This window comes from Hyalella azteca, unplaced genomic scaffold (assembly GCF_000764305.2).
Source record: "Hyalella azteca isolate HAZT.00-mixed unplaced genomic scaffold, Hazt_2.0.2 contig6000, whole genome shotgun sequence".
In the NCBI taxonomy this organism is placed as follows: Eukaryota; Metazoa; Arthropoda; class Malacostraca; order Amphipoda; family Hyalellidae; genus Hyalella; species Hyalella azteca.
In genome coordinates this window covers 18,316-30,819 of record NW_025936172.1, presented here as the reverse complement: position 1 = coordinate 30,819, position 12,504 = coordinate 18,316, and the positions used below count along the sequence as shown (strand labels likewise).

The window sequence follows — 12,504 nt, the reverse complement described above, 5'->3', positions numbered from 1 at the left end:
TTTGCGACGTTGCGCGTTTGATTTCCCTTTCTAACATTTCAATCTCATTCAATTTGAGCATCAACAACAAATACCAGAAAATAAACGTTCAAGGCTTCATCAAGTAGTACTAATGTTAGTTTAAAATGTACTCATTCTGTGCAGTATTTAAGGCTATTAATTATCTTGAAGCGTTTATTTCCTGCATCAATGATAACAAATCAATCCTTGGATATATAAACGCGTGCGCTGGTCTACTGTCGCATTGTTTTAAGCATTGCGTCTGGCGTATGATTTGCGCTAAATATTTTAGCGTGGACTTCATATTTCGTTGATATTTTTCATGTTCCACAATTCCCTATGCAAAAATCGTTTGATTTTAAATGATTTCATGTTTATTTTTACAATTATTTCAATTAGTATAGTTTTCGGCTTCTACGATACCCTTTGCAATATTTCGTGTTCTTTTTGCTCGGTTCGCCCATTTCAATGGCGTACGTGAGACGCTTCACGCTCCCGAACCTGTTAATTGATAGACGTGCAGGTTTTGGTTTCAAGGTGAACCGGTTCCGCGGCTGTCCGCGCGATCGTGGAAGGAAGCCACTGTGTGACGCGTGTAGCGTGATTCCGGTTTATCACGCGCAATTTTTCGATAACTATTGCAAGCTTACGGTATTTTCTGTCACTTTATACCCATTTTACGATTCATTTTTGTATTATATATAAAGTTTACGAAATTTCCAGAAATTCTGGTTCTACCATGAGGGTTTTCGGTATATCGTGTACATGAATTTTACTAGAAATCACAATTGGCGCTGTTTTCACTCTCTACTTCTGTGACTCTTCGCTGAAATTGCGCGAAAATTGCATCAATAATGCTGTATTATACCGTGCTTCATAAATGCAAAATTTTTAATGAGAAAAATTTCATTAATTTGGAATAAAATAACACAAGGCCCTATAAGTGCACTTTAATCGGGTAATGTGCTCCATAGAACACCTATATCTTCTTATGGGTACAGTTGGGTAATGTTCATAGAACACCTATATCTTCTTATATGGGTACAGAATTGGGTAATGTTCCATAGAACACCTATATCTTCTTATATGGGTACAGAATTGGGTAATGTTCCATAGAACACATATATCTTCTTATGGGTACAGTTGGGTAATGTTCATAGAACACCTACAAATATATTCTTAAGGGTACAGTTGGGTAATGTTCCATAGAACACGTATATCTTCTTATTGGTATAGTTTCTGCAAATAAAACTTTCATTTTAGGTAAGACCTCTATTGTTCAATGCTGCGTGTGCTTTAACACACTTGCTATTAGTCACACTTGTTGAACTATTTTATTTAACCATTTGTGGGACCCAATCAACCTCTGTAAGTTATTAAAGCACTCATATGGCTTTTATTTACTATAAGCACGCTTATTCACCTTCATAATTATTACACTTTTATAATTAAAATACAAAAGGTTTGGTGACAATCAAGCAGAGCCCACTAGTTCGTTTAGAGATTAATTCAAATAATGAATGTTTTTCCTTTAATTTTACAGATGGTAGCACACTGTAACACTCTGTAGTGAAATTGCTAATAACTGCGCATATATCAACAAGATTTTTAGTAATCTCTCTTATATCAAGCAATCATATAAAATAGCTTAAATAATACATGGTTTCAAAATATTGACTCATCATCATATATGAGTGTTTCATGAACTGAAACGTTATATATAAAAAACTTATAAATATCTGCAGCATTCAACACATGAATCAATTCAGAAGAAGTATAAGCAAGAAAGTAATCACATTCAAGTGAATAATTATTATATGATTTATATAACGCGCGAATAAATTTAGAAGAAGTATACGCAAAGATAAATATATTTTATTCACATAAAATCGAATCATTATTATATGATTTATATAACACGCGAATAAATTTAGAAAAAGTATACTCAAAGATAAATATCTTTTATTCACATAAACCCGAATCATTATTATATGATTTATGTACATTAATAAATAGCCGTGACCATGCGGTGGTGGTTGCTGTTGCTGTTTCTCTGGTGCGTCAGCCCGTCACACCAGACGGTGCTCAGGCAACTCACGGGAGTCTCGGTGAGTTATTTTAAATGCGTTTGAATAAGTATTGTAATATTTATTGTTTTACTTTGATACTTTTTAACGGATATTTACTTTAGTTGAGAGGTTAATATTTGCCGTTTACTTTAATAGTTTTTCAACAGCCGGTTTCTTTAATTGCCAGACCTATGGATATGAATGGTATTTAGACGAAGTTTATTGGTAGTAAGGGCTAAAACATTTGCCTTTTATAAAAAATTTTTCTGTACATCTGGATTTCTAGTTCAAAAATTTGTTTTTAAGCTGAATCAATTATCAATTTGAATTTCTTCTCAAATTTTATTTCTGCATCTACTTTTACTTATTTTCGAAAATAACTCAGAATATTTGTCATTGCTTGAACTCTACAAACGCTTGAAACTTATTTATCGAATAATAAGATGATTCATTCCTGGTTATTTGGTTTAAGCATCTTGTTATAATTTAAGCATTACAAAACGTATTTAATCAGAAATTACCAACTTTGAACTTACTGTTAGGCATTTTAGCAATGCCTTGCTATACAGGGTATCAACAAAAAATTTTTTTTTTTAATTTTTGTATCGCAATTAATCAGCCGTTATTACACGAAAGAGGTTACGAAACTTTAAATTACTTTTTTAATACTACCTAAAGTCGAACAACTTTTACAAAATTTCTTTGACAATTCACTCAGTTTTCCCCCAAGACTAACCATGATCACACTGACCGCCGGTAAATCCGTTGTAAATATTACAAACTATGTTAATAACATTACAAATGTTATTTACAAAAATATTTAATCAAACAATAATATTACAAATATTATTACAAATTATACAAATTATAACCGTTGTAAATATTACAAATTATGTTATACGCACGGCTGGTCTCAAGAACCTTTTCCTAACAATCTACAATGGGGAGTAAAAACGAAGTTAATTTCTAGCCGTGACATGACATTCATAAGACTTTATGAATTCCTTCTCCAGGGTCACAAGACGGATGAGAACGAAGCGATACGTTTTCTACAGCGTTATGACGTGACCGCTTCGCACATGTGTAACGCCTTCATGGAGGCGAGCTGGCGTTATAACACTAACGTTACTGAATACAACCGTCGTGTTATGGTGAGTTTATTCTGTGTAAGGGCAGTAGAATTATTTAATATAATTGCTAATTATTTATTATAGTACCCACCATGCAGTAACCTGAATACAACTGTCGTGTTATGGTGAATTTATTCACGGCAGTGTAACGGCCGTAACATTATTTAATATTATTAGTTATTATTTATTATAGTACCACCATGTAGTAACCACAATGTCATCATGTTGTACAAATGAAGTGCTCAACAATTTTGAAACGAAGTACAGTATATCTAACAATAACAGTCTCAAATGCATATGAAATCAATCCAACAAAAATTCCTGAACGACATAATTATCGTACAATTTGTCAAACTATGACTCTATTGCAATGTGATCAGCCGTTAACTAACAAAGTATTTACAACTAAGCAATAGCCCTGACTTTGACTTTTAACAGTTCAATGACAGCTGAACAAAACACCATACATAAATTGCTGTATTGTACAAATTGAGACGAGTGGCAATCGCCACATTGTAGCCACCGTTAATAATATACAAGAGCTACACGGTTGTCACACAGCAGCCACACGGTCATCACACAGTAGCCACACGGTCGTCGCACAGCAGCCACACGGACGGTACACAGCAGCCACACGGTCATCATACAGCCGTCACACGGTCGGCACACAGCAGCCACACGGACGGTACACAGCAGCCACACGGTCGGCACACGGCACACAGCAGTCACACGGTCGGCACACAGCAGCCACACGGTCGGCACACGGCACACAGCAGCCACACGGACGGCACACAGCAGTCACACGGTCGTCACACAGTAGCTACACATTCAACACACAGCAATCACACACCACCTATACACCCAGGCGTCACTTACACCAGCTTTCTCCCCTCATGACCGCCGTATTACGAAACCTTCACAAGGTCTCCGTATTTTTCGCACTCGTGACTCTCGCCGCAGCTTTATTTAATATTATTTATTATCACTTTGATTTATTTTCATCTGGTCAGTTTGATCGCAGTTGCCAGTTCATCTCCTATTGAGAATTTTTCTGTTTTCAACGCACTGTTAGAAATCCGTTAAGGAAATTGCATAAAAAGATACACAAATTTTCGATAATTAGGTTCAGAAATTGAGGATAAATGATAATTAAGTTTGTCTTCAGTTCTCTTGATTCAAAATCAGGCGTGAAATTTATACAAATTCTATATGTCTTAACTCTTACACATATTTCTCGAAATATATTTTTATTTAACTCTTCGAAGCCTGATCTGGAAATAAATAGGGGCTGATTGGTCACTTATTCTGTCTGTCGTGATTAAATTGTTTTTGTGGGGTTCTGTGACATATAAAAAATTGAGGAGGGAGTTACTGCTAATTAATATGTAATTTTTCATTTGTAACGGTAAATTATGTCAAATAATGCAAGGTTCCTTAAAATTTCAAAATAGGATTTGAATGAGAATTCCGTAACAAATTACGGTACTTTAATTCAAAATTATTTAATGAATTCGTATGAAAGAGCTTCGGGATATCCAAATTCGGGATTTATAGTAACGATTTTTTGAAGAAAATGCAAGGACTACCTATCCCGGGTAACGTCGGGCTGACATGAATTTAAACTATTAAGGGTCGTTTGATGTCGAGCATGGGTCTAAATTGCACTTTTTGCTGCGGTTTATTTATGTTTCGGCATTTCTTTTGGACGTTCATGACTGCAGTGCATGACTTAATTAGCCTCTAGATGAATGACGTTAAAATATCGTTGATTCCGAGCCGGTTTTCTTGAAACGATGTTTCATCCACGTTATATAAACGTCTCAAACCTGATGGGAATTGGAAAAAAAACAATATTCAAACTGAGGAAGACGAAAAATCCAGGTATAAGCATTATATTTTGAACGCACACATCCGGTAGCCCGAAAGTCGTACCAAACAAGGAAACACACCAGCATTGTGTGCGTTTAGCCAGATTTTGATAACGATTAAAATTGTTTTTCTATAAAAGATGAACCTGGCATTGTCTTAGTATCCCCAACTTATGCGCATATCCCTTGTTATATGTATTTCCTTTGTGGTGTAAAGCTAGATTAATATTCGAGATTTCCTAATCTATTTTTCTACTTAATTTATTTCAATCTAATCCATTTTTAACTCTAACACTGTTCATTTCTTCAAATTTTAAACTTTTATTTCTATGGGCATCGATCGTCTGTCAACACTGAGAAAACTCCACTGTTTTGCCAAAAAAAAATTATTACAATTTTTCCTCAATGTATTCATTTATCCAAGGACGGTAATTAACGTTTCAGATAAAATATGAAAAAATATACAGATTTTCAAATGAAATTTCAGTATTGTCTTGAGTAAAAATTTGAATTGATTTATTATTCGCATGTCTAGCATATATACTATATATCTACTAAATATTTCCAAGGAGAAAACTAGTGGGGACGATTGATCGTCAATGCACGGAGAACAAATACGTGTGTTGATATCAAATAAATTATAAAAAAATTCTTATTTTGCGTGGGTATTATATAGTCTCTGAGGAAAATACATAGGCAGCATAGACAACAATTTAAATGAACCCTCTTCAAAAATACGTATTATATAAGGGGCAAATATAAAATATATAAGGGGCAAAATTCGATTATTGTATCTGTGATACCAGGGTTAGAAGAAACTGACGGCACAGAAGCGGACCCACTTAAAATATAATGTAGCTAAATTAAAGAAGTAAAATATAATGACATTGCATGGGGTAAATATATATATCATTATTGTTCCATAATGTTCCATAACGGTAATCATTGCCTTTAACATTGCTTTGACGGAATGTAAAAAAATGCTGGACTAATAAAGTTTGATCTGTCTATAACTCTAGCATAAATGAAGTTTTGTCACGATTCTTTTCTTCAGAATTATTTCGAAATATCAATCAAGCTTTCTCCTGTGCAATAATTATCTTGCATCCAACATATTTACTTGAACTTTATTTCATCCGAACTTTACCTGCATTTCTATGTTTTCTTACTCAGTTACAACACTGCAAAAGCTTCCTTCACATATATATAGCCTCGACCCTGAAAAAACGTACAGTATTTCCACGTGGTTCTTTCCTTTTACACTTTGTGTTGGCCCCCAAGCTAGCGGAAGTTGCGATCCTCTTGAGGTACGCACAATAGAACGGCTTCCTTTAACTATGCGTAGCATAATTCACGGATCTCGTTAATTACTGCGTTGTTGACCTAAAACTTCACGCCAAGGTCGTGACGGTAACAACAATATGAGTGCGTCATTTAGCTGCGTTTTGATATAAGTTTAGTGAACGTACATTTGTCAAACTCTACCATGCGTCGTTACCGTGCGGCTCTCACTACTGAGGTGCGCGTTTATCTTTATCATTGTAGTACGTTCATTAAAAGGTACTGTGAATAATTGAATAATTAATGTACATGGTGCCATCTTTCATTTGCAATACAGTAGTTATTCTGAACTGGGGACCACTGCAGAACAAATTCATTAAATTTGTATTTCATTTGTTTACATTAATATTTAGATTCAGTAGATAAAGTACCGAATAATTTTATTATTTTACGAATATTTGCAATGCCGTATGATTTTATTTCTGTGAATAAAATATCCTGGTCTGGGTCAAGGCAAGAAACACAATACAAACATTTAATGTGTCGTATTTTTATATTTTATGTCGATTTACTATTTATCGATTATATATAAAAATATTAAATATCTATTATAGAATCGGCGAATTTGTTTGGTAAGCCTTGTTATAAAGCCGAAAATAAATATTGTTATTCGGGCACGTATCCCAATATACCTGACGCGTCATGATAATAACGAAACCTGATATTTTAAAATTATATTCAGGAGTAGTACATTCAGTTTTAAGTTGCCCTCGGTTTTAAATTTTATCTTTAAATTGTATTGAGTAGTAAATGCTTCTATTTTATTTCTTATATCACGTTGGTAATTAAATAGGAGGAGTTCCATTCGAAATGTGAGTTGGACGCAACATACGTTGATTAATTTATTCTAGTACCGAAATTATGAATTGTATACATATATGCATGATGATAGCGTTTCGTATAACGGGATTTTGCAGAGGTTATCGACGTATAACAACGCCATGTTTACCCTGCTAGTAGATCGGTAATTTACTTAAAATATCATAACTTTTCAAAAAATTTTGGCGAGAAAAGTATTCATTTTTCTCGCTCAAATTGCAAAGAACGATGGCCCGAATTTTATCTAATGTATGCGTCGGTAACCATCACTTGTATGGGAGTTGTAGCACACACGCACAATTATTAATGAACTTACACCGAACATATAGGAAGCTTTTTATGTTGAAGGTTCAGCATATACTGTACGTCTTCTGTTTGTATAGTTTCAAGGAGATGTACGAACCGGACGATAATGAGAGAGAGAGAAAGTGTTAATTAGTCTCTGTAATTAAAGTGACTTAAATCTCCTTGCATATAACGAGCTACGAGGTCGCGGTGATACAGTCTTGTTGAATTCAGCGTTGCCAGATGGTATATTTCTATACCAGATTTGGCAAATCTGGTATTTGCAGAAGGTGTCTGGTATGAATATTTTAGATCTGGTATATTTGCCTAAATCTGGTATTTTTCTGGTATTTTCAGACTTGCTGAAAATTTACTGCATTAAGCTCCACCTCAGAAGTTTGAACTTCCTCCAAGTTGTTGTCCATAGTTTATTCTATTGCTTCAAATTTTACAATTGTTGCGGTAAGATTATTAGTTTCTATTTTTTTATTAATTTTAGGCTATCTCATTTCGATTTTTTTCTTTTAATTCATTAAGATTTTAAATTCTATTATCAAATAGGTCCGGATTCGCTTCTTAACATTAAGCGATTCGTTATTCAGCCCATTTTTCTAGACCGGAGGGAGGCCGCAAACAACCAACTAGAACACTAATTAAGCAGTAAAATATTATTTAACCAAATTCAATGACGATTAAGTATCAAATTTTTCGTAAATTCACACGTTCAGAGCTCTGTCTACGCCAGTGGGGTTGCTATGTTTGACAAGAAGTCTTTGATCAGTCTGACTTTATGACATTTTTGGCTGATGGCATATTGTGACCTTATTTAAAATTACTTAGGGTGCTTTTGAATATTATATGGGGGTTGACACAACCTTGACTACTCCCAATTCCAAGCTCAGATCGGCATGCAACTTCAGTAGGGTAGGTTTCACTGATCTATTTCCATATATTCGCGGCCAGATCGTGTTTTTTTAGATATCAGATTGACCAGCGGTTAAAGTAGACTGGGTTTTTGTAACCCATTTCGACATTTTGACCCCATTTACCCGTCTTTCACCCATCAGGTCAGCCAACAGCTGCAGTAGACATTGTACCTATAACCCAGTTCGACATTTATTTTGGCCCCCATTTACACGGTTTTTCACCCATCAGATCAGTCAACAGCTGCAGTAGACTGGGTACCTATAACCCAGTTCGAAATTTTGACCCCATTTACCGGTTTTCACCCATCAGGTCAGCCAACAGCTGCAGTAGACCTGTCTCTTATACACATCTAGATGTGTATAAGAGACAGGTCTTAGTATCCCCAACTTATGCGCATATCCCTTGTTATATGTATTTCCTTTGTGGTGTAAAGCTAGATTAATATTCGAGATTTCCTAATCTATTTNCTTGTCTTCCAACTCTCGACCTAGAACCGGGTTAGAAACTTGCAGATTGCACCTGAAAAGACTTTTCTACCAGCCCTCAGCCTAGAACCTGCCAACCGGGTAACTTTAATGTCCGGTTTGAAGCTTTGCTTCCATGTCTTAGTGGTTAGAGCCTGTTCTTGTGACCAGCGGTCGGGAATTTATTTCTCCCTGGTGGCAGCTCGTTTCGGGCAGAGTGGCCCAGTGGTTACACCGTTACAGTTCAGAATATCAGGATTGCAGCAGAGAGGCGCGGGTTCGGTCCCAGCACTGAGCGCCAGTTTCTGGTCAGAATCGGCGAGGAGGCCGGGCGGTGTAGCAAAGCCAAATTGGAGCAGTGAGTTGCGTGTTCGAGACCGCAACAAGCTGTGAATGTTCTGCGATGGTAAGTATCGGCAACAGGCCTACGGGCCTAATAAACGCTGCATCCGCTATTATTATAATTTATAATATATTCCGAAACCAAATGACTTGTCTGCAAGGGCCCGTGCTACCATAAGTCGAATAGATACAAATATCCGCTGATTTCTCCTCTGTGATTATTAAGTTGGCTCAGTGCCACATCCTTCCGTGATCGGCTGACGGAGTGACAAACTCACCTGTTTTTGATAGTACGGCTTCAATATAAAACTTAGAACCTGGTAAGAAACTTGCAGACTGAAGCCAACAAATAGTTCTTAACAAACGACCTGTGAAGGTAAGAATCTAGCAGACTTCCGACAGCAAGACACTCCAGTCTTCCTCAAGCCAGAACAACGTAGGAAACTATAGCTACCAGTCCTCAACATGCAGAAAACATGGAGGCTAGTACGAAACTATCAGTGTTCTCAATAATTGAATTGCCAGTGTTATAAATTATTAACTTATTCGTTTATAAATAATATAGTCATCCGTGTTTTTAATAATTGAATTATCAGTGTCCTCGATAGTTGAACTACCAGTGTTTTCAATACTTATATTATCAGTGTACCCAATAGGTAAATTATCAGCGTTCTCAATAATTGAATTATCAGTAATCTCACGAAATGGATACCTAGATAGTTAAATTAGCAGTGTTTTAAACTATTAAATTATCAGAATTCTCTCTAGTTCAATTATAAATGTTCTATATCCTGGCAATATTCAAACGTTACCCGCGTGATGGCTACGTCGAGATCGTCACGGGAGTTGCGTAATATTGAATTATCAGAGTTATAAACGATTAAATTACCAGGGTTTCTTTCTAGTTCAAGTATAAGGGTTTCTCTCTAGTTCAATTATCAGGGTTTTCTCTAGTTCAATTATCAATGTTCATAGTTCAATTATCAATGTTCATAGTTCAATTATCAATGTTCATAGTTCAATTATCAATGTTCATAGTTCAATTATCAACGTTCATAGTTGATGGCACGGCTTCGACGATCGCTTTATTTTAATTAAAGGAACATCCAGAGTTCATATGTTTCTTTTGAAATATGTTGCTTCATTTTACATGTTAATAGGATTCTATAAGACCTATTTGTAACTCGGCTGATACAAGTATTACTTGAACATGGCACATGTGAATTTTTAGTTCACTCTTGCTTAGTCTACACTGGAAGACCGTTTCCCAAATTTTCCGGGGATACAAAAATTTAACTCGAAAGCACTTGACAATTAGCTCAGGAGTCGTTATATGCATGTAATGAAACATAACAGTTGGCCTTAAATGTTAAGGTTATTATTATATATTATAGCATCAGTATTAGTAAGGCAACCAACGAATATGCCAGTAGCATTATTATTCGGATTTCTGGGCATATATTTAAAGTTGAACAGCCAGTATGGAATGAGAACGCCCACATCGACATTAATTTATTTAGTACTTTTAAAATCCGCTAACTAAATTGATCAAAGTCAATGACTGAAAAAAATAATTTTACTATAATATTGTTGATAGATAAATGACAAATAAATATTATTCTCACTCCTCCACACCCTAAAAGTCAAGCAGATACAAGACTACTGGCACAGCAAATACAAAATTAAAAATTCCGTTGGGATTTGAAATTTATGACCGAAAAATTTATTTTGTGGTAACTCTGTTATCAAATAATAAACAAAGATAATTTTTACTGTTTGTTATCATACAGGTCGAACGGACGCAGGCGCCGCGCATACAAAATTAAAATTTTCGCTCATAATTGAAATTTATGACCGAAAGCCTTTATTTCGGGGTAACTCTGTTATTAAATGGTTAACAAAAATAATTTTTACTGATTTTATCCTACAGGTCACACAGACGCAGGCGACTACTGGCGCAGCAAGTACGAAGTAGGAGACCTGGAGGCAGACGTGGAGCAGATCTGGCGTCAGCTGCGGCCTCTGTACCTGCAGCTCCATGCCTTCGTCAGGAGCAAACTCAGGGCGTTCTATGGAGACGCTGTCGTGCCCCGCAATAGCCCCCAGTAGCTGATAAGCACTCCGCGGTGTAGCGTGTAGCTTGAGTCGCTCTGGCCTAACCGGCCGTCACTCGCTTATTCCTATCTATTATAACTCTCGCATATTACCACCCCGTATAGAGATAGTTTCTCTCCAGTCACATCACGTATAGAGTCTTCGGAAATTTCGACGCCCGAACAGCCAGTACGTAATTTTGGCGCCCGAACTAAGTGATAACAGCCGTGTTTTCTTAAAAGTGAAACTCGACTGTTTGACTACAATTGTGAGACTTTAAATACGGTGGTGGAGTGAAAGACTTTTGAAGTGTTTGTGTTTATAGCAACCCTGTCGCATAGTGACTTTCGTGCGGCCAAGCCTTTCAACGGATTGTTCTGCGATGTTTAAATCATTTAACGTCTGAAGAAAATACCAAGAAAACCTTCATCTACTAATTTCTGCAGCCGAAAACTATGAGAATATTCAAGTTTTGTCTGGCGCGTCTTAGTTAACCTGCAACGTCAAGACTTTCGAGCCTACTACTGACGCAGAGTGATTTGAAGCGTCCACGCATTCTTTTTGCGTTCTCTGAATCCGGTACAACATGCAGAGACAAGAGGGTCTACAAGAGCGTCTACGAGAGCATCTACGAGAGCGACTACAAGGGCCGGCATCAGCTGAGGGCGTCTACAAGCGTTCTACAACAACTCAGCGGTGTCGCAAGAAGGTGGCAGCGATGTGGCAGTGACTGTCGATGGCAGTCAACAAAGGAATCAACAACTTAAGCTAATACTTCACATCATATAGAGCAACATTTCTACAATAGCTACAGCGGGTGATCGCATACAGCACCGCTAATGGAATTCAACAACATGCTGTGCAAGATGAGCATGTGAAAAGAAGAAACGGCATAAACAACAAAAACTGTCAAGGCATCTAATGGGGTCGCCGGACTGAAAGTTGACTAAGGTAGTGAGGGATAAGTAAGACACATCAGTTCAGATAACGTATCTTGTATACGGGGTGGTTATACAGAGTTGCGATACAGAGGTATAAGCTACGGCATCGACCGTAAGGTCGGAGAACTCTACCGACACGCTACATCGCGGAGTGCTCATCAGCTACTGGGGGGCTCTGCTAAAGGTTGCTAGCCCTTTTATAACGTTCGCTTCCGCCCACTACT

General features: G+C 36.6%; 1 protein-coding gene across 1 annotated transcript; it reads left to right on the top strand.

The window, feature by feature from the left end:
- Window positions 1–1,541: 1,541 nt before the first annotated feature.
- LOC108670831 (angiotensin-converting enzyme-like protein Ace3) lies at window positions 1,542–8,600 on the top strand. Its single transcript, XM_018158322.1, has 3 exons — window positions 1,542–2,108; window positions 3,083–3,220; window positions 8,580–8,600. The coding sequence occupies exons 1-3, from the start codon at window positions 2,025–2,027 to the stop codon at window positions 8,598–8,600; spliced, it is 243 nt and encodes an 80-aa protein (XP_018013811.1). The 5' UTR covers window positions 1,542–2,024.
- Window positions 8,601–12,504: the final 3,904 nt, after the last annotated feature.

Excerpts from the sequence above, each read along its gene's own strand:
- LOC108670831 (XM_018158322.1), top strand. The coding sequence starts at position 2,025 with ATGCGGTGGTGGTTGCTGTTGCTGTTTCTCTGGTGCGTCAGCCCGTCA. Across the intron at positions 2,109-3,082 it reads GGCAACTCACGGGAGTCTCG|GGTCACAAGACGGATGAGAA; the intron begins GTGAGTTATTTT and ends TTCCTTCTCCAG. Across the intron at positions 3,221-8,579 it reads AATACAACCGTCGTGTTATG|GTCAGCCAACAGCTGCAGTA; the intron begins GTGAGTTTATTC and ends TTCACCCATCAG.